Source organism: Melanotaenia boesemani, chromosome 13, assembly GCF_017639745.1.
Source record: "Melanotaenia boesemani isolate fMelBoe1 chromosome 13, fMelBoe1.pri, whole genome shotgun sequence".
Classification (NCBI taxonomy): domain Eukaryota; kingdom Metazoa; phylum Chordata; class Actinopteri; order Atheriniformes; family Melanotaeniidae; genus Melanotaenia; species Melanotaenia boesemani.
The window spans coordinates 17,539,793-17,563,248 of NC_055694.1; the positions used below are offsets into that span (position 1 = coordinate 17,539,793).

Below are 23,456 nucleotides of genomic sequence, written 5' to 3' on the forward strand. Positions count from 1 at the left end.
TCTTTCCATCTCCTTCTTATCATTATCTAGCTGTTGTACTACCCCTGCATCCAACTGTGGGCTCCTTTTTTGCAGTTATTCCTCATAGAGAGAAGCAACACTTAGCATATTTCAAGTTAGACACATCTTGATTATTATTATTATTATTATTATTATTATTATTTTTATTATCTTGCATTAGTGTAAATGTTCTCATTGACATCTGAAATGATTTACAGATTTACAGGGTTTTTTTTGTTTGTTTTCTTTGTAAATGTGTGAGATTATTCATGCTAATGAATAAATATACAAAGTCTGGTTAGTTTTACTTTAACAAGACCCATTAACAATTTACTAACACAAGTCAAAGTACTGGGAGGAGGACTCTAGGGAAGTGTGTTGCAAGAAGTGGTCAAAGTAATTGAAGGTTACACTTGACCTGTATGGAGTCGGGCTACACTTCAGCTGGCACACAACGCAGCCACGAGAAGGTTGCTCATAAATAACTTCAAAACAGGAGCACAGTTTCATTTCGCAGAGCATCAGTTTTACAGCTAATGTTTCAGCTTCAGGAATAGCATGTATTCCATATATAAGCACACATATTTGAGCACACGCCAAGTAATTCAATCCTCTTTATGTTTTCTTATCTGCATGCAGAGACATTAGATTTTAACTGTATTCATCATCAATGTATTTACTTGTAACTCTGATTTCTGTAGCAATCTGGTGTTATTTCCCATCCTGCCTGGAGGATAAAATTAAAGTTCCCATAAATTAATTGGCAAAGTGTAACTTGCTGACATGTGATGCCTTGGTGGGAGACACTCTCCTCAAAAAGCTAGATCTCCCTTGATTGGCCAGCTCTGGTGGTCTGATTAGACCCTGCCTACCGTTCTGCACCAGTTCAGCTGAAATTAAAAGTTAAGAAAAACAGAAAATTTCATCGGATGTAAGTTAGTAGAGTGTAGAATGTGATGAGTCAGCAACATTTTTACCTTCGCCAAGGTAGAGGTTATGTTTTTGTCTGTCTGTCTGCCTGTCTGTCTGCCTGTCTGTCTGTCTGTCTGTTAGCAACATAACTCAAAAAGTTGTGGATGGATTTTAATTAAATTTTCAGGAAATCTCAGAAATGGTATAAGAAACAAGTGATTGTATTTTGGGGTTGATCCGGATCCCCATCTGGATCCAGGAATTTTTTAAAGGATTCTTTACTAACTCAACAGATGTCCAGAATCACTTACAAAATAATAACTAAAAATATAACAGCTAACTCAGATGGCTGCCATTAGAGAAAGTCCTCATTTATTTAATAACTTCAAGACTATTATAGTCATTTGCTTTATCTTGGTGTCTAAGGTATGTTTTTGATGATGGAAATAGATAGTGATATTAGCTTGTGGTATACATAAAAAACAAAAGCAATGCACTAAAATACAGACTGTAAATCTGAACTCATCCTTTGTCATCAAAAATATTTTTTTAGATACATTTAATCTTCTTTTACACTGGCAGATTTTTATAAATCTGCATCGTTTACATCCTCATCTTCCTGCTAGAACTCTTCTTCTTCTTCCTTCTTCTTTCTTGCCACATTACAGCTACATGGTTGTCATCGGGAAGCCATCAGGGAATGTGTGCATTATGTCATCCACATGGAGGAAACTGAAGAAGCCTTTCTGATGAGATACTCAAACAAGTCAAGTTGTCTCTGTTTAGCACTTACATAACCCATGACCTTGATGATTAATGATATTCATAGGCCTTTTGTACAGGCAGGAGATATAAACAGCAGCAGCAACATGGCTCCAAATCACTGGCAATAGTCAAAATTGTTGCTGGATGCTTTACTATTGTAAAGAACTAGAAGTGTACTTGTTAACTAGCAACATTTTGGCTAGAGAAACATCCTTTTTCTTCATTGTGAAAACAATTAGATGAAAGTGCTGCTCTGCAGTCAAGCCTAAAAGGACAAAAGCAATAACACAGAAAACACAACTTAAGTAAATCAGTCATGTTATTATGACTGTGTGATGTGAAAATGTTAAAGGTTGAAGGTTCTTCCTAGAACCAGATGAGTCTGTCATGACTTTTGAGTTTTCCTCTGTAAAGTTATCCAGACCACTCATTACATATGCTGGTTGGAAAGGAATGGCTTTTTCTCTGCCAAATTAAACTACCACATAGTTACAACATCATCAGTCAAAGGGATACACATGGTTAAATATTTGCTCTTTCTGTGAAACAGACTTGTTTGATGTGAACACTGCTTAGACATTCAGTCCTGTTGTGTATATGTAACAAGGGCAAAAGAGGTGGAAAAGTAACCAGGTTTGGTTGCACTGTGACTGACCTGTTTCACAGCTGAATGACTTACCAAAGCAGTACAGCGTTACCATCTGCAGTCATTTACTTAAAGAGGTTGATTTTGTACTAAAGCGTAATAATTTATGTTTGCATTACCTCAAAAATGGTATAAAAATCCCAACTGTGTTTCCGTTTCCTTTTGCCTCCAAGTGAAACAAGGACCATCATGAATCTGTTCAGGAGAGACGCCATGACCTCAAAGAAGGAAAAAGAGAAAGACATCCAGTACGAAGACCCTCCAGATGGAGGTTGGGGCTGGATGGTTGTGCTTCACTGTTTCCTGGTTAGTGGACCTCAGTCATTTGTAATCCTTTATTTCCCACTAAACATTTTACTGGAGCTAAATTTCAGAATTCATTAAAAATCTGTTTGTTCCTCAGAAGGATCCATATGGCTGAAACGGCCTTAAGATGGCTTTCTCTTCTCTCCCACCAACAAAGGTTGTGAGAAACGTGCACAATGGATAAGCCACTAGTTTTCTTTGGACATGTTGCATCTGTTTATCAGTTGCTTTGAACTTAGACCATAAGAAAAATGAGGCCATATCTGACTTGCATTACCACCCATCTTTTGGTACAGGCCACAAATATTTCGCACCTTGACTACTTTAATGCTCCTAAAGTCTCCTATAATGCACAGTGAATCCCTACAGATGGTCCAGAGCATAGAGGCAGGACAGCTTGGCAGTGGCTTAATTTTCATATTTTATTATGTTCTTTATCAGATTTGTCTTTTTAAAAAATTTGAATTTAAGCTCTGTATATATATATATGTCCTTGAGGAGCAAATGACAAGGTATAATATAAGCATATCAATCCATTAGGAGTCAACATACTGGATCATGCCGACACTAATATCAAAGGAGCATTCAGAGCAGCCCCTCATCCCCATCTCGGCTCATCAGACCATGTCTTTGTTAGGCTAACTCCTACATACAGACCTCTGCTCAACAAAGCTAAACCATCATCACAATTGGTGAGAGTTTGGCCAGAGGAAGCCATGACAGCACTGCAGGGCTGTTTTGAGTGCACTGACTGGTCTGTGTTCAGTGAGGCAGCTACCATGGACCAGAGGAAAGACATGGATCAATATGCAGAGGTTGTGTCCAGCTACATAAATAGATGTATGGACAATGTCTGTACCACCAAAAACATCATTGTAATGGAAAATGAGAAACCATGGATGATTGCTGAGTTGCAGGCCTTGCTAGAGGTGAGAGGCTCTGTTTTTAGAATAGCATAAGCCAACCTGTATAAAGCAATCAGATTGGCCAAAAGGACCCATGGACAGAAAATACAGAATGATTTCCAGGACCACTGGAACACTAGGAGACAGTGGCAAGGAATTCACAGATTACAAAACAGACCCTCATTCCTGTCGCAACAGCTACAACCTCCTGAATGAACTCAGTAATTATTTTGGACTATATGAAACACTGAATGATACATCAGCAGCAAAGGCCACTCCTCATCCTGATGAGCATGTGGTGTGCCTGGACCCAGCTGACATCTTCTGGACTCTGAGGAGAATCAAGCCAAGGAAAGCTGCAGGCCCAGACCAGATACCAGACTGCATACTTAATGGATTTGTGGAATATTAGACACATGTTCTCATAGATATATTTAACACCTCCCTGTGTCAAGCTACAAAACCTTTGTGCTACAGAACCTCAGCAATCATCCCAGTTCCAAAAAGACCCACTGTTACAACCATGAATGATTATCAGCCTGTAGTTTTACCACCCATAATAATGAAATGCTTTAAAAGTTTGAACAAGGATCACATCACCTCTGTCTTACCCCACTCACTCGATCTACTCCAATTTGCATACCACCCTAACCACCCCACAGAGGATGCCATATCCACTGCACTTCACCTGACCCTAGAACATCTTTATAACAAGAAAGCTCTGGTCCGGATGCTGTGTGTCAGCTTCAGTTCGGCCTTCAATATCATTATCTGTCAGCATCTGGTTAGTAAACTTGGCCCACTGGGACTGAGCACATAAGAACAGCATCTGGATACTGGACTTCTTAACAGACAGGCTTCAGTACAGAGAGGAAACAAGTCTGACATCTCACTGAGCACAGGTTCTTCTCAGAACTCCCCTCCTCTTCACTCTGATGACCCAGACTGTTGTGCAAAGTTCAGCACAAACCACATCTAGTATGGAGGGTCTGATTCAAGATGATGAGAAGGAGAACTACAGAGAGGAGGTGAAATCCTTTGTGGAATGGTGCAGCAGAAACAACCGGATCCTGAATGTTTAAAAAAACCAAAGAACTGGTGATTGGCTGCAAGAAGAAACAGCTGATACACATCCCAGTTTATATCACAGCCACTACTGTAAAAAATAGTGAGCACACCAAATTCCTGGGAGTTCACGTGGCTTACAACCTAACCTGGTCTTTACACACCTCCCCCATTACCCAGAAGGCTCATCAGTGCCTGATCTTCCTGTGAAGGCTAAAGAGAACCCATCCCTGCACATCAGTCCTCACCGCTTTCTACATAGGAACCATAGACAGTGTGCTAACCAGCAGGAGCTCTCTGTGGCATGAGAGCAGTGGTGCCTCTGACTGGAAGGTACCAAAGAGAGTGGTGAGGGCTGTTGAAAGGATTATTGGGGTCCCGCTGCCTCCTGTAAGGTACTTGGTGGAACAATGTTGCCTGTCAAGGACATTGAGGATTTCTAGGGACCCCACTCACCCTTCCCGTGGTCTGTTTTCCTTCCTACCCTCAGACATGAGGTACAGCAGCCTAAAATTCACAACTGCTAGGTTCAGAAACAGTTGCCCTTCCCACCACCATCCATCTTTTAAACAGGAGACTGTAAATAAGTGCTGTTACCTCTGAAAATTTGTGCAATAACTGCTTATTTATTATCTTGTTTTTCACTTATTTATTTCATTCACTGCACTGCCGCACCAGTATTTTATAATTATTTTATGTCATGTGTTTTAATTTTTCTCAAGTGTTTTTAATTATGTGTTTTTATTGTTGCCCCCGTCGTCATTTCGTTCTGCATTGCATCTCTGATGTAAATTTCCTGAATGAAAATATAAGTGACGTAATTTAAATCTAATCTAATTATCATTTTTGTTTGTATGCAGGTAAATGTCCTTGTAATGGGCACACTGAAAAGCTTTGGGATCTTCTTTGTGGCATTCCAAGATGAGTTTGGAGGCTCAGCAGAGAGCATCAGCTGGATTGGTTCCATCATGTCAAGTCTGCGTCTGTCAGGAGGTTTGGTTTTTTGTTTTCCTTCTTGATTCCAATAAGGACAACAACTTATACAAACAACTGAAATAGCCTGTACTGGCAAAACCTAGTGACATTGTTAGACCTGTTTTATTTGTTTGAAACCAGTCAATAAACATTTAACTTATTTGAATTTGTGCAGCAATTCAAAATATCAAATCTGCTTTGTTTGTTTGCAAAACGAAAAAAATAATAAAATAAAAAAATAAAACATCTAGGAAACTGGCAAAGTTATGCATGACCTGACTCACAAAACCTCTTTTCTTCAGAGCTGACCCCTGACCAGATTTTTTGACTGCTAAATTAGCTTAGTTGACCTTGCAGCCAGAGAGAACCTGCAACCTCTGTGCAGATTCTGAGTTGACTTAAATAAAGAAACCCCTTAACTGTAGCACATTTGATACATACAGCCTTACTCCAGGTGGTGTGACAACAGTACATTACAGTACAGATATGCCAGTAATGGAATACTTTCCCAGTATATAACTGTGAGTTTTCTGACAAGTTTATGGTATTTAACTGTAGAAATTACAGCAAAGACTAACAGTGCACCCCCATCCTTTTGTTTGTGCTTTTTTCCTGTCATGTCTGTAGCACCCATTGCTTCAGTGGCATGTGCCAAGCTGGGAGCCAGAGTGACCTCAATCACAGGGGCAGTGCTGGTTAGTGGAGGCTTCCTCATGAGTATTTTCGCCACCAGCGTGGTATTCCTTTACATCAGCATGGGAGTGATAGTTGGTGAGTTGAAATGTGCAGTAAGTTGAAAACAGCTTGATGATGCTGTTGCTGAAAGATATTCTTGTCAGGTCATGGGCTTATTTTGACTTATCAGCCATGTTGTTTCTGTGTCTGACACTGGAGTTCATTCATGATAATCTTGTTTTCTCCTTCAGGAATGGGCTTTGCACTACTATACCAGTCCTTCTCAGTGGTAACAGCATTGTACTTCAGAAAAAGGTTGGCAACAGCGTATGCAATTGGGCGTTCAGGGATGGGTTTGACCTTTGCCCTTGCGCCATTTACCCAACTGCTTCTTGACCAATATGCATGGCAAGGTAGGCAAGACTTAAATTTTAATGTGTCATTTTGTATTACTTTGTGTGTCATTATGAATCTAGGTTTTAGTCTCTCTTTGCCACCTGTAGGGGCAATGCTGATTCTTGGTGGTCTCATGCTGAATCTCGTGGCTTCTGGGATGCTTCTGCGACCCATCAAAGTGAGGCCGCCTGTTTCAAACCCTACCTCTTTACCCATCCAAAAGAGCCCCGCTATTTCACTCAAGAGCTCCGCAGAGAAGGAATACACTAAGAGTTGCTTGAGTGGCTCTGCTCACTTATCCAATGGTGTCTCCAAATCAGACTCTTTCCCATCCTCTCCTTCAGCTCGTAGAGAAGTTGAAAAGGTGGGGGACAAATGTACTCAGGAACCTGAGGACCAGTCAGTGAACCCTGAACAAACCAAACTGTTCCTTAATGGTGTGAACGGCCATGAGCTCCACCATGACATGGGTCTCTGTAAACCCACAACTCCAGACAGCCCAACAGAGCTCAATGGCAGCATGAATGGGTCCACCATTGTTGGATTTTCCTCACATGCCAGCATGCATACTGAAGTGACTGTCACAGAAACCAAAGTACTGGATTTTTCCTTGCTGAAGAACCCATTCTTTTGCATCTACACTTGGTCCTTGGTCTTCAGTCAGCTAGCCTACTTCATTCCATATTTCCACCTGTCTGCCAGAGCGAGAACCCTGGGCATTGATGCCATGGATGCTTCTTTTATCATCTCTGTTGCAGGTGAGCTTCTAATTATTAAGTTTGATACTCCTGACATATTAGATATAATGTGGTTTCACTTCAGGATTGATAATGTTTTTCATTTGAATTTATTTTGCATAACTGAAGATTACTCAGATTAGTTTGGCTTGATGAATGGAAACAGTCTAAAGTAAGACACTACCAGCATTTCTCAGATTTTCTCACATTTCAGTGTTAAATCTTTATGATTTAAAAGTGTCCAAACATAGGCAGGAAGAAACTCCTCTATTTACTTAAGAAAATGATCCAATATTAGAAATAAGTGATTGGTAAAAGTTGATTAATCTAAAGGATTTGGTTTAAACCTAATCTTGAGAGAAGGTGGATAGTACAGAAACAGAACAACCCTAAGCACAACACACATCTATATCCACCAATGAATAGTTAAGGGAAGACAAAAGTCTTCTGGCCAAGTCAGAATCCTGATCTTAAACTAACAGCTCTTACAGGGTTCACATGACTCAGGTAGGTAGGTGACGCTGGTGGCAGGTAAGTGACGCTAATGCTGTAGGCGACGTAGTTCCGGGGGGACGGCAGATTCAGACTATGCGCGCCCAAACATTTATGCTTTCATTCATTTGTATTTTGTGCCAGCCTAATCAAAATATTCTTTAAAGTAGGAAAATAGTGTCTTTAAAAGGTAACCTCTGGAGCACAGCGGGGAGGATTTGGCCAGCCTGACAGATTTTATAGATCGTTGTTATGACAGAATCGTCATGGGAAAACCAAACAACACGTCAACCCCCTCCACCTCATCTAAGGCCAAGAGACAGCGAAATGAGGATTCACCAGGGGCGTTTCCTGGACGTGGGAACATTAGGGGCTGAGCCCACACCCTCGTAAAGAACCAACACAGTAAAATCCGCTTTTTATTTAAGCTTTGTTGAGCATTGTGTCACCTTGTTTAAAGCCAAATACTGTAATATGTGCTTCGATATGTATTTATTTTCAATCTTAAACGTGACAATGTAAACAAGATCTCTAAAATCAGAGGTAAACTTACTTTTCCAGACATCTGCTGTTTATCTCCACAACCTGCCCTTTAGAGCACATCTTCTGCAACAAAAGGATGAACATGAACTGTTTTCAGTCACTTGCAATTTTCAGAATAAAGATCATGTTTTAGTATTTACTGTACCTCTCTATCATCTCATCTGTTTCTTCCTTCTTTCCCTACAGGCTTCACTTGTTTTCTTTCCATCATTTCCCTTCTTTCCTTCCTTCACTTGCTGTTTTCCATCTTTACCATTACTACTTTTTCAGTAGTATAGCCTAGTTTAAACAATTAGTATACGCTGATTTTTCCTCCCAGTCTCGAACATCCCTGTCCTGGAGCAACACACACATACAAGAACCACCAACCTCATTAATACATAAAGTATACACCCACACAAAGGTGAGACCATGAAAGACTGGTTTTGTAATCCAAATATAAATGTATTGTGAGCAACATAAAATGTAAAACACTCTTTAAAACTCTTTAACTACTGACCAGCCAGTGACCTGGAGGTAAACAAAAACATTAGTAAATAAATTTATAACAAAGCTGTTCTTTATTTATCTAAATTTAAACTAAAGCAACATCTAGAAACCAAACATCCAACACTAATGGGAAAGCCGCTTCCATCTACTACAACACAAACACGTGTACACACACACACTCACAGCAGTGGGTAAACCAGCGAAATACGCAGACTTCACCACCGAATTTAATGCAAATGTGTAGAACAGAAAAGGGCAGGGCTAACGGTTTAGAACAGCTAGCTTAACCTTCGAAGTATCAAGTACTGTCACGAATGATCTGCCTAATGTTCATTTAATTTTAAGACATACAGGGTTTAAATTATTTGTGGTTTACCTGTTTCGTGTGTTGGCCAGAGTCTTGCTGGCCAGAGTCTTGCTGCCCATCGGCAGCGACCACAACTGAGGAGTTGTCTCTCTTCTCTAAATAAAAAACCGGCTGATGTCCATTTTTGACCGCTAATATTGACCACTCAAAATAACACCAGAGTTCAGATTAGGGATAAAACGCCGGGCTGTTAGCCAACACGGAGGATTCCACGTTTCCATAAAATTCCGGGGCGGACTGGGCGGGGGTTCTGGGCTCTGGTGCCTGGGGGTGGTCCCTCTCCCTCCGAGGTGGTGGGGTCCGTATGTGCCGGGGGTCTAGGCCTGCTCGGATGCGCTGCCATGGTGTGGGTTGGTGCATGCCCTGGTGTCTGGTTGCCGCCCTGGGACCCAGGGTATGGCCCGAGGGCAGTAGGGGTGTAGGAGTTTGAAGGAGGGCTGAGTGGGACTCAAGTGGCTTCCTTAGCTGCACCCTGTGGCAACTCGCCTCTCGGTTTAACTTACACCAACAAAACAAAACACCAACACAACACACAAACAACTTCTGGGGGGGCGTGTCATGTGGTGCATGGAGGGTGGGACTACTAACATGACCTTGCTCCTAGTACAATATGGTCACTGCCCCCCAGTTTTACTTGCAAAAAACACACTCACCACAAACAGTCATGAGCGGGTAGGAGGAGGAGGACAATGGGGACACCTCACACCCCTCTTCTCCGGGGCGCCGCCGGGGGCGGGTAGGGGAGGTGGTTGCCCTGGGGGCCGGAAATTGGGGCAGCTGCGCTGATGAGGGGCTTCTGATCTTGGGGTATGCCCGGTTGGCCGCATCTAGGTGGGAGGTGATGGGGGGTGGCTGGGGATGGCGGTGAGGGCCGGATTTGGGGCTCGCCATTCTCTGGTCTTCTGTTTGTGATGTTTTTCTCTCCTTTCTTTCCCCTTTGCATCTTTTTGCTATTTTCCATCTTTTTCTGTCTTCTCCGGTCAGGTCCAGCAAGATTACATAGATTCCGTGATTCAAAGTAAATAAATAAATAAATGAATCAGATTATCAAGAGGAGCCTTACCCATAGGCCTCCCCTTTGTTCAGCACGATACAGCAACCAGATTATCATTTTGCTTGTTATGATGATGGACAGGACAGGTTAAAAAAAAAAAAAAAACTAACAGAAATGTTCCTGAAGCAAGACGTTCATGAGAGGAAATCCTCCAACATCTCAGAGAATAAGCTGTTCTGTGGGAAATGGTGAAAATTCCTTCAAGGTAATGAACAAGATTAATCAACAGCTACTGGAAACATTTAACTGTAGCTGCAGGGGCTCATGCTCGATACCAAAAATAGAGATTCACATTATTTAACTACTCATAGGCATAGACCATTAGATATTTTTCCACTGATTAAAAAAAATCCTGGTATATCAGCCTCTTTTTCAGAAACAAGTTGTCAACAGCAGGTTTGAAGTTAAACCACTCAGTAATAATTAAGACATGTTCAAGTTATGTTCTGATCTTAAGTCTGTGAGAATTGCACTGGTTAGATGTTATGAATTATTTCCATAATAACGTCTAAGAACGCCTGAATTTCTGGGTTTTATTAAATGTCATCATGAAAAATAAGACAAACACACTTAAGTCAGTGGACAGTTGCACAAATGTTTTTGAGTGCAACTTGCAGTGGTTTTCTGAGTGACTGTGGAGAGGTATTATGAGGTTTCTTTCAGACTGGATCTTAGAAGTGATGCAAAGAAGTGCTCAGTCAACTTCTAGGCATTAATTATTTGTGAGCTGCTCAGACTCTGCAGTCTTATGTAATGAATGTGCTTACATAAAAGCTGAACTTTGGTCCACTGGCCAGGGCGGGTGAGTTCAGCAGTATGCCATTGATGAGGCCCCTTCATATGACCACAAAACGGCATTAACATTTTGACCACACGCATGAACAGTATTTGTAATTCTGTTAGGGCTTGGTCGGCTTTTGTAAATATTTAAAATGTGTTTGTGCATTTACATGCTTCTGTTATAAAATGTGTCTTTTGCTAATCGGTCTTTAGCGGACAGATGGAGTATTACCTTTAGGGAACAGCTATTTCTATAAGAATAATTTTATTAACTTTTTTGCTATTCCTGATTTTAGGACTTGAGCGATATGTTCATTCTAGTGAAACTGCCACTTGCATCTGAATATCTTCAGTGTAAATATTGATTATATTCAAGTAGAGTTTTATTTTGCTCTTGATGTGATGTATCATATTTGAGCTTTGAGGAAAAATTGTGAAGTACTGTACTTGGATGTAAGCTTAAACTAAATTTTTGGGATCACCAGAAACAAGAAAAAACTTTAAAACAGAAAGAAGTCTCAAGAATACTTGCAAGACCTGCAAGAGAAACACACACGTGGATTGAACCAAAATTAGGGTTATATAACACTAATGTATAAAATGACACAAGAAATGCTCAAATTAACTAACTAAAGGCTGGGAAACCTGCCGCTTTGTGTATCTGTAACGGAAATCCAGAAGATAGAGTTGTCTGAATTTTCCCTGAAGCTCTGTGTCTTTAATCTGATGAGCTTCGTGCCAGTGCTCAGCAAGGCTGGCAGATTCTTTTGACTTAGACATGTTTGTTCTGTCCTGCTGTTCCCCTTTTTCTGACACAGTGTTGTCATCAACTTGGCAGAGGGAAAGAGAGGCCACTATCATCCGGGTCAGTGTGCTCCTCAACCCTCCACCACCAATATTTGAGCTAACCGGAATTGCTAAGCAACAGCTAACTGAGTAAAGTTGTTGGCGTGTTGACAAGAGGGGCTCCCAGTTTTGTTTGCAGTGGCTGATACTTTGCAGAAGAGGAAAGTATCAGCTAGAAGTGGCTTCAAAGAAGCTTGGAAAGTCAGTATATCTATTAGGATGCTTTTCTTTAAATTTGTGCCAAAATGCCTTGTTTTTATAGTAAATTGATTAGCATGTCTCCATCTCTTACCGCCCCTTTGAGCTTGTTAATGGCCGGAAAAAAATGACAAATTATAAATATTGTATTGTAGCAATATTGGTCTATAATTGGTTGTGAGGATAGACCTAAGTTGGATCAGTCAGTCAACTGCCTCATAAAGCTCTTTACCAGATAGCACAGTGGAGAGAAATGGACAGAACCAATGTACATGATGGACTTGGCTTGAGGTGCTGCTACTTGGAGAGGCCAAATTTAAACAGCTTTGTACTGACTTTGAACAGGAACAGCTGCAGGGCTGAACCAACCTGCTGGGGCTAAAACACACAAACAAACTCACAACTTGTCTGTATGCAAGCAGGGGACACTCCAGGATGTGTCTGGGGTCAGTAAAAGAGGACATATAAACATTACACAGCTGCCTAATGTCATCTTTCTAACCTCAATGAAGATTTTAGGTTCTATTAGGTAAGCCGAGCAGGGGTGTTCGTTGATGAGGTGCTTCATTTTTTTTAATCTAGAATACTTTTAGAGCTTAAAGCAGGTATCACCAATTCTAGTCCTTGAGGGCCGATGTCCTGCAGGTATTGGGTGTTTCCCTACTGCAACACACCTGATTCAAATAAAATTGATGTCCAACAAGTTCTGCACAAGTCTGTCAATGACCCAATCATTTGAATCAGACGTGTTGCTGCAGGGACACATCCAATACCTGCAGGACATCCGCCCTCGAGGACCAGAGTTGGTGATACCTGGCTTAAGTAATGAAAACTTTGTGTACTGACAAAACCTCTTGTCTACTTGTTAAGTTATGTTTATAATAAATAGTGTACTATAGTACTTATATTCAGCAGGGTCTAGTGTGGTTTCAAGCTCAGTGTTAGAGTAAGCAGCCTGTGAAGTTGTGCTGCAGAGTCTGCAAAGGATGGGTTACTGTGATCTGCACAGAACCAGTTTGTTTCATTGATCAGTGGCTAAGCGTTGCCTGCTTGTAGCTATTTCTGCGACAGTCAATACACCACTGCAGTTTCTGCATGGAATCGCGTTCCAGTTGACCTCCGCAGAGAGCACTCCATATATGCCCAGTCATCATACCCAGGCAGAGGCAACAATCAATTAAACAAGATCACATGCAAAATGAGTAGCTTGCTTAGTGTGATAATAGCTGTTAACAGTTACATTTCATTTTCATGTTAAAGAACAAAAGCAATTCTACATTTAATGACTGTGCAGCTCTGAGCATAATTTTCCTCACATTCTGTCTTTGCCCAACCCTCTAACTCCACACTTGCACACACACTTTCATATGCACATGCAAAGGCACATGCTCTAACACCCTTCTGACTATGTATAATGCATAAAATTAACTATATAATTCATTGAAAGCTTTAAGGTTTTTGCAGCTTTTAATATTATCACAAATGTAGCTGACTTCCACAGTCATTGCTTTCTCTGTAACCGAGCGTCACTGCAAAGCTTAATCAGGCATGGCTATCATCAGCATGTGCAACTTTGTGCACAAGTCTCAACAGGATTATTTCAACACAATATTGCAAACTCATTAGTTTTCAGGCACTTTTACTGAACTATTTTACATTTTAACTGATGATGATAATGATGATGATGATGATGATGCAGTGTCCAATGATAAGAGCTCACAAAACTCACTGCAGCGCACTCAGAAGGAAAAACAGTGTGTCAGTTTTTAATAGTAATCTGATAATTGTAGAAGAGTTTCATGAAAATAGAGGAAAAATAAACAAGGACTGAGCTTTTCCTGCTTCATGTTGGTTTACATGGAAGCCAGCTACATTGGTAAAAGTCAGTGTGTTTCTTATTTTTCAAATAATCATGAGATAAATGTCTAACAGTTTTGATTGGGACAACTATTGAAATAATCAATCGTTATTAAATAAATTCAATTATTTAATGCTGTGGTCACCACAAACAAAACAATTAACCGGCAAATAAAATAAAAACAACATGTATGTGTAAGTGCCATTTTGTTCTGTTTTTCGTGTTTTTATTTGCCTATTTGTGTTGCGGTAGTTTTGGTTTCTCATTATTTTTTCAATCAGTAGTGAATCTACTCACCCTTGCATCGCTTTGACTGGTCTGTAACTTCTTTTTAAGTCTGAAACATAAAGCTTTGAAATAATTGAAGACATTTTAAATTAAATTGAGCATTTTATTTATTTTATCCCTCAAAAAAATGGTATGCATTGATTTGTCATACACATCCATGATTAAATGGTGTTATGAAATCACTGTAACTCCCATTCTGCTCTGTTTTATCTTAAAATTTCTATCTCAGATAACATTAAATTAAACAATTCGTTATTAATTTATCCTTTTTTTTCCTTCCCATTTAAGTTCGGAATAACTTTGTCCAAGTTTCTCATCCTCTCATATTTCCATCCTTGCCTCTGTTACAGGTATCACGGAGACCATCGCCCAGTTGGCCTCAGGCTGGGTGACAGACAGGAACCTGTTCCATAAATATCATTACCACAAAGCCTACCTGATCCTCTGTGGCTTGGTCAACCTGCTCTCCCCACTGGCGACCTCCTACATGTTGTTGATGCTCTACGCTGTCTTCTTTGCCATCTTCTGTGGCGGCTACATGGCTCTTTTGCTTCCTGTTCTAGTAAGGATTAACCCGTCACAGCATATGCATTGTTCTTTCTTAAAGCAAATTTACATCGATCACTAGTTCTGTACTGTTGGAAAACTTTAATTTAGAGATACCAAAATATATGACCAACATTTAACTCAATTCAGAGAAAAGCCTGTGAAATTAAAAGTGCACTTTGATACTTAGAGGGTAAACAACAGTACTGTTCTGTAAGTGGACGTCTGATCAAATGTTGATGAGTTCTCCTGTGAGTGAACAGTACATTACCCAAATAGGTCTAAAACCTCTTTTTTTCTGTTGAAATTAAATAAAAAGCTTAAAGATATCAACAAAGTGATTAGATTAGTCCTGAGACAACATGAATATATAAACTGAATTAGATGGCAGTCTCTCTAATAAATACTGAAATATCTCATAGGATAAGTAGATAATCTGACCTGCTTGTGGTCATAGAGAGAAAGAAAGGATTTTTTTTAAAAAAACTTTATCTGGTGAGCATGAGTGTCTTTGCAAAATTTCAAGAAAAATCATGCAGAAGTTGCTGTGATATTTTCATATGGATCAAAGTGGTGGTGGAAAACATTAAATGCCTATCACTCAAAATATGTTATCTCCTTCCCATACTTTCCAAGGAACTTTTATCTAAATTTTAAGGAAATAACAAACTATAATATGTGCCATCCATATTTATAAGGAATATTTTAAGCAAGGCATTGGTTTTATTTTTTATTTTTTCTATCATGTTACACTGCAGGGCAGGGCAGAGAGTAAGAGGATAGTTGAATGCTGCAGTATCTGTAGCATCTTTAGAAACTACCAGTGTACTTTGACTTTCTCATATTCACACCTGCATTACTCCCATTATAGTGTCATTCAGTATTTCCGTTACCTTACTGCTCCTCCCAGTATCAGACTCAGTACCAGGTATCACGGTATCGAAGAATTCATAATAGTTGCACTTGTGTGGGGGGATTGCTCTTCCATGTGAAGGTGAGCTGATGTTATGACATCATCTTGTCATGCACAGTTAAGGAAACTTATCATCGAAGTAGACAATTGATGTTTCCCAACTGCTGTTAAGGGTGAGATAACGCATTGAGTCATTGGGTATTCTGTATCTTTAGGTCGTATCACTCCTGAAAACAGAAAAATAGATGTGGATTCATTTCATTTGTCAGTGGTGTGGTTTCAAAGGCCAGGACAAGCCTCTGGGCCTGACATGAAGGCATGAAATGACCTTAATGACAGTGTGATTTAATTTTCTTTCTTTTCTTTATTTAAAGAAAAGGGTCATGAGATGAAACGGTTACAGGAGTGAAGATAAAACTCCCCTTCTGACCTCTGTCACTAATTTTACAGAAAAGGACAAATAGTTAAAACATTTATACTAGTTGTATAAAATTTTATGCGCACTAAAGTAGAAGAGGAGCTGCTGATGGACTTGAAAAAATGCAAATATCTCTTCTTTGTAACTGCTGTTTATCTTGTTTATAAAATGAAATAAAAAATATTTTATTTATGCCAAAAGGAAATTTCAATGTTGTAATAGTTTTATTTTTCCTGTGGAATCTTTGCCTTAGTCGCACTATGTGAGCTGTATTTGTGATTTAAAATATGGAAAATGGAAAAAGAGGCTCTAAACTGTTGGGTAGGAAAGGGATAACTTTTTCCTTTCAAAACAAGAGCAGCTGTCCATCTCATCAGTTCCTAAATGCTTACCGAGTTTGCACTCTGCTCAACATCCTCTCTCCCAACATTTTAAAAACATGAAAAAAAAATTCCTCAGTTGCATCATTTAGCATTTAGCCTGTACTTTCTGCTACTTTACATCTCACATGTTTTAGAAACAGTTTAAAATGATGTCAACGCTTTTAACAGGTGGTTCATTAGAATAAGCCTCAACTATTTTTGTTGCTTTGCAAGCTTTCTCTCAGCTGTTAAACATTTATGCATCTGTGTATCAGTTTGATTTGTGCAGTGCAAGAATGCATGCAAATCATTGTAGATAAGAAAGATGATGTCTGTTGCAAGGCTTAGCATGTGAAGAGTTTCAGGATGAATGTGTGTTTCTGCTCTGCAGGTTGATCTTGTTGGCTCAGAGAAACTCAATAACTCCATGGGCTTCTCCATGTTCTTTGTTGGCTTGGGTTGCCTCACAGGGCCCCCTTTGGCAGGTGAGTTAGTCATTTCTTGGAAAACATTCAAGACTCACACGAGCCACTTTTTTTTTTAAATGTACAGAAACACATTCATATGTACTGCATGTGTATTTGATGATAGCCATGCCATTTTGTTTTTAAAGTGATTTGTTACAGTTTGAGAACTTTTCTGTGTGTGCGTTGGTTCATAATTCCTTCAGACAGGGGGTGATTGTGGGGGGAGACACTTGACAGGCTCCTTTATGAACATATTTCTTGAGCTGTGTTTGAGAACATATTTTCACTGTGCCCTGAATTCCCTGTAGTGCCATAAAGTGTGTAACAGCCTGTCAGTGTGTGTGCAGCCACTGTCAAGCGTGAAAACTAAAACGTACAGGAGAGGGACAACTTATAGTTAGTGCTGGCCTCAGTGCTTACTGGAAATTCAGGTTTTCTTTAAGAAAAATCCACGCAGAAGGTACTGGATCAAATGTCTTCCTGACAGAAAGCAAGTTCAAACAAACCTGTAGAATAACAGTACTGCATTCATGATAGTTTTGACATATTTAACTGACAGCTGCTTGCCTTCACCAGTCTCAGAGAGCTGTTTCTAATGAAAATATTGTTTCTTTTTTAATTACAGCACTTCCTTTTTTGTTTTACATCATATTGGAGTCTGTCTAATTAATTATGTCTTCCCCAGGTCAGCTAAGAAAATAAAAATAATGTAAGTCATCTGCCTGACAGCTATTCTAGTAATGCATTCAGGACTTGCACACCATGTCCTGCTTTCAGTCACACTTCTTCTACTTGAATATCCAAGGTACTTCTAGGAAAATAACTCATAACTCCTCAAGTCATAATTGGTAACATTTGTCCCCAGTTAAAGCAGGAGGGGGGGCAGCTTGAATCTGCTGATTTGGTCTCTGCCCACTGTGTTAAGCAGTCCCCTCAGAGGAAATTGTGGATTGTAAGGGTTGGAACATGACTAATGACCCTGTTTGGGGTGGAAAAGAAACAACTTGTAGTTCGGTTTACTGTCATTTCTGTTCAAGTGAAAAACAGATGTTTGGTGACAGTGGGCCTTTCTTCAGGGTGCACAGTGTGAAAGTATTTCTGATGTTTAATTAAATGCTCAGCTCTCTGTGACGATTTTAAGCTCCTCTCAATTACTCATTTGCACGAAAAACGTCACTGTTAACTTCACAAAAAGCTGGATTCTTGTATGAAATCTACAAGATTGCAATCATGAGAGAATTGATTCCAAAACATCCAAACACAGGAGTTTAAACCAGTCAGTGTCCTGTACTAATTATTGTTTCAGCCTGCAAATCAATGACTGGTTGGTTTGGTTTATCAGATTGGATTAAATGTTTGTTCATGATTTTGACATACATGTTTAATAAAAAAAAGTAATTTCTTCTTAAAATTCATTTTTTTAACAGTTTCTCTGAAGGAAAAGTGCACCAATCTATTTATTGGTGGTAAAATGAAGCTCCTGAAGCAAATAGCACATGACTTGCAGTTGAGGTTTTATCATGCCGTTGGGCTGCTGCACTGGAAGCCTGGACTATATCAGAGATATAATGTAATCAGAAAATTACCAAAGACTTATAGGGCTAAATCTGTTACCAAGTGCCAGCAAACTAGGTGTGGGGTGAAGGTATACATCTGTCAGATGGACAGTGACCCACACATCCAGCAGCTCAGATGTGCAGTTGCCAAAGTTTTTGCTGGCAGACATTTGTCAAGCGTCCCAATAACCATACCAGAGAACATTTCAATTTTTCTCTAAGAAGGACAATTTTTTTGCTTAATTTATGCTTAATTCAAGCATTCAAAAGGCTTTTATTTTGTCTAGGGGTGACAATAGTTCTAAAAGAAATTTATAAATATTTAGTGACACAAAAATACTGAAATTTAATAGCAAAAGCATGTTTTTAAAATGTTGGGAGAGTGGATGTTGAGCGTAGTTCAAACTCAAGCATTTAGGAACTGATCCAAAAACAAAGACCTTAATTGCCTGTTTTTCATAGGCTTTATGTACATAATGTTGTTCTAAATCACCAAAAATATTGACGAATAGATTTGACACTGTCTTAAAGATATATGATCATGCTTAAATAGTATGAAAGTCCAACCAGAGTCCAGCATCAGCACTTTTGTATGGTTTCCTCAGCTTGCTCCACCATGATACGTAATTATTGTTAAACATGCTCATTCAGACAAAGTGTTGTTGTTTTTGTTTTGTAGGGTTCCTGTACGATTACACTCAGACTTATGACTGTTCTTTCTACCTGGCCGGCCTCTGCTATCTACTCTCTTCCCTCTCCCTGTTCCTGGAGCCGCTGGCTCAGCGCTGGAGGGCCCGGAAGAAACTGTCCCAGACAAAGAGCACAGAAAGCAGCTGTAAGACCAATGGGTGCTTCACCCCTGACCACCTGCAGAACGGCGCTGTGTAGGAATGAAATCCAGGGAAGAATCTTGAACCAACATGCTCAAGACCACAGGCCTGCATACCTTGGACCCTGGACTCCAGCTTAAATTTGGGACCTTGATTATAAATTTCAGCAGGAGTGTGGCGCTGGAGTTACAGTTACACGATGAGAACACATGATAGTCTGAACGTGTAATTATGCAGACTTTTTATAAAGCCAAAATTCTTGTGCTTTACAATACATAGTCCCCTCGTCTTCTTATGAGCAATACAAGCATCAAAGCTGAAGTCAGTTATCACGTGCATAATTTATTAAAAGAAAAATAAATAGTCTCCCATTGCAACAACAGAACTGCACTGACTGTTCAGCGGGGGTTTTAGCCACACAATGTTATGTTGGGAGTTAAGTGTTGCAGTTGATCTAAAAGAAATCTTGTCTTCCACCAACTTTTCTATGTTGACAACAATCGGAGCACATATCCACAAGAAGCTATGCTATGGCCAACGTCTTGGGAGGCCATTACCTGTATCTGTAAACCTGTACTCACCGATATGCACTTGGAGCCAAGTTGTGTTTATGCTGCATGACTTTTTCTGACGTTTCACTGTCAGGTAGTCAAAATACTGAGCAACCATATTGCAGCCTTCTTCAATGATACAATGTCTAATCTTGTATATGAAGCCAAAAAAGCACAACAGCTTGTGTAGTTTAACAGGTAATGTAAGCTTTCATATATTGTAAGCATGTGCTAGCATTTAACTTTCAGCAACGCACGCTGATATGCTGGTATTTCCATCTTTAATAGTAATAATCTGAATGCTCTTTTTTTGGCAACAATTTCAAATATGTCAGCACACCGTTAATCCAGCCTCACCCTTCTGTTTACCAGACGTTTAGTTAAGGTTTTTAGAATATTTTTTAGCGTTTTAACTCTTTTTCTTTCTAAACTATCTGCTGATTTATTTATCAGTGGTCAAATATTTTTCTGTGCCTCTTTAACTTTTGTGTGAATGCCACCATTTTTACTTGTTGATGAAAAACTTGTCAACTTTTCTGGAAGAATATTTGAGGTTTTTTGCTTTTTAGAGCCCAAAAGGCATAATGGGTGACTTATGGAAATGAGATATTCAAGGGTAGTTGGACGTTCTGTGGAAATCGAAGCTCTTTTTAAAACTTTCACGTATTTTGCTTAATGCTTTCACATGAGGTAACCCTAATGAAGCCTTTGCACATGTATTTCAGCTGCTGACATTCCTGCATTCATCCCTTATTTTCAAACTGACATTTAAACTGCTTTGAGCATATATAGGTCAGCAGCAGCACCTGACACTTTAACAGATTTTACTCCTCCAATGAACTGACCTGCTTTGACTGGCACAACTGTCACTACTTATGTAACAATGCTGTGTATTCACACATCAACTAAGATGTTTGATGCTTCAATTTTTCACTTCTGTAAATGATTGTTGACGTCCTTGAAACCCTCAGGTTCTTTACTTGTCCACTTGCACCTTCTCAGCAGAGTTCATCTGCTTTCTTGGTCTCAGATTTAAGTCTCTGTAAGTGCTAAGTGACAATTCCAGCAGTTTTAGTCTGCAGATTCAGCTGACACTGCATCTTCTTTCCTCACACTTCATGACGATTGAACCTGTTTACAGTGGCTGCTCCTGCATAGAAGTAATTTCTTTTTTTTAAATCATAACCTCAACTGTTGCATGTTCAGTGTTGCAACCACCAACTACCTGTCTCATTTTTTTTAAACTCACCAAGCAAAATAACACTTAAATGTTTTGCTATCGTGCTTTTTAACCCAGGCATGCCTGTGGTGAGAAAATTGCCATGCCTGACTCAATGCTGCCCCTGGGCTGTTCTATGCAAGTGCACCAACCCCCCTGCACACATATATTTTAAGACTTGCATATAAACCAGCTCCTATGAGAGGAAACCTGTTTGAGTGTTTTCTGTTCTTTACTCATTGTCGTCTGATTGGTAACAGAGCTGATGAGCTCTACTGAACAACAGGGTTTTCTGTGCTATCATGTGATTATTTTGTTAGCATTGTACATAAGTTAAACTCTGACCAACCATGTTGATGGTGTGTTGTTACCCCAACTTTCAAAATGTTGCCCCTGACTTTACAGTGCCTACAGGCAGCCAACTAATGGCAATGCAAACTCACAGCATTACAATGTTTGTACTTGGTAGGCTATTGGTTGTTGAATCTTTTTTTATATTGTATGATTTTGTGTGTTTTCAATGGTTTCCTTGTTTTTTCACCACTGTTTGCCTTATAAGAGATGTATCCTTTACTAACTTTCCTGTTATATCAGCCAAAGATCACATTAGAAACCTACCTTTCAACTTGGTGAGGAAAAAGAAAAAAGCATGGAGAGAAAAAGCCACTTGGATCACCTGCTATTCAATATTTTCCTGGTCTTTTTTTAGGACAGACTACAATCTAGTGATGTGTTTTGCCATGCTGCCCTCTTATGGCAGAAGAACGCTCCTATTCAAAGAATGCTGCCTCAATTAGTACCACATTATTCCCCCTCAACTCGCTTACACAATAATGCCCAAGGCTCTTTGTAACGTTTCTATAACAACAGTCATGCACAAAAGCTCTTTTGGCTCACGAGGTGCATTCACTACCAATATGCTTTTGTGATTTAGGTTCACTGAAGCTTTTGTACCATAAGAACTCTTTTATGTTAAGTATTTGATGCTTTAAAGTAAATTTGGTTATGTATCGTTTTACTTTTTAGTCACCTAGATATGTTAAATAGCTATGCAGAATGTCAGAATAATTTTAATGTCCTTTCAGTGATGGCTCAAACACCACTGATGAAGAACTGGGTGCTTTTTGATGGCATTTGATCTTGTGTTTTTTGTTGCAGCAGTTGCATTACTGGGGGAAGCCATGTTTGGTAAATGTTCTGGTTCCTGGATTTGTGACAGACTGACTTTTAAAAATATGTCTAATCAATCATAGATAACCTGTTCCCAGACCGTAGACTTCATTTTGAAGCTTTGTAACAGTGCACAGGTCAGCTGCAATAAACTGATATGTGACTTACTCTGTGAATGTGTGATTCAGGCAACTCAGAAGCATCAAGACCATGAAAAAATGCACGTGCTGTACAACAAATTAAACATTCTTTTATTGACACAGAACTCAGTAGCTCAAGCATACATTTGCATTTATGTAATAAAGGCCTGTTACAATATTTCTCTATCATACAACTCTAAGCTTTCCACATACTGCATCATTTCAGACTGATCAGAAACACAGTTTACTTACAGAAGATGACACCTCGGAGACATGCCCAGTGTCCAGGGGACAAAATGCTTCCCAGTGGATCTCTGTAGAGAAAACAAAAAATATTTTCATGTGGACGGTGTTAAATTACAGTAGGTTTAATGGTTTAAATGTCAGAAAGAAAAAAATCTTAGTGTAAATAAACACTGGTGTCATAGGCTGCCATGAGCTTCCCTGCAACCAGCATGGATAAAAGGAATATGTGAAATGTTTCGTTTTTCCAATTGCTTGCACTAAACCCGGACAGTTTTTTAAGCTAGGATGCATTTAAAAGGATGTTGTGACTTGGGTCATGGACTCATCGTTACATGCCATATTGTGCATCTGTTTGCACCAGATTTAACAACACATTTACCCAGCCAAGTCTCACTAACAGCAGAGGCACATGACAAGTTTTACTGATAAAACTTAGACTATAATCTGCATGTTAAGTATAAATGTTAGTTTTTATGTTTAGTTTTCCAAATTATGGGTAACTAGGATTCAGGAAGTATTGTTTCAAATCTGTGAAACTGTAAAAACAACATTTTCATGTGTGTGTTTGTGCATCTGAAGACAAATTATCCAGAAATCGTTGAAACCTCTTGTTTGGACTTTCAGTGTGCATTTTTATCTTAAACTGGAAATACTAAAAAATAACTTACCATGCATCATCTTGCTGTTACATTTGTACCTATTTCATGTTTCACAAACGCATTAAGGGGGAATTTAGGTTGG

At 39.4% G+C, this 23,456-nt stretch overlaps 1 protein-coding gene across 3 annotated transcripts in view; it reads left to right on the top strand.

Moving 5' to 3' along the window:
• The window catches only part of slc16a4 (solute carrier family 16 member 4), a 33,546-nt gene extending 10,858 nt beyond the window's left edge, over positions 1-22,688 (top strand). For all 3 annotated transcript variants that reach the window (XM_042004742.1, XM_042004744.1, XM_042004743.1), the window contains 8 exons: positions 2,497-2,629; positions 5,460-5,592; positions 6,202-6,345; positions 6,501-6,662; positions 6,753-7,403; positions 14,648-14,859; positions 16,928-17,021; positions 19,239-22,688. In XM_042004742.1, coding sequence (XP_041860676.1) covers positions 2,513-2,629; positions 5,460-5,592; positions 6,202-6,345; positions 6,501-6,662; positions 6,753-7,403; positions 14,648-14,859; positions 16,928-17,021; positions 19,239-19,447 — 1,722 coding nt within the window. In that variant the 5' untranslated portion in view covers positions 2,497-2,512 and the 3' untranslated portion in view covers positions 19,448-22,688. The remainder of the gene's footprint in view (positions 1-2,496; positions 2,630-5,459; positions 5,593-6,201; positions 6,346-6,500; positions 6,663-6,752; positions 7,404-14,647; positions 14,860-16,927; positions 17,022-19,238) is intronic.
• The last annotated feature ends 768 nt before the right edge of the window (positions 22,689-23,456 follow it).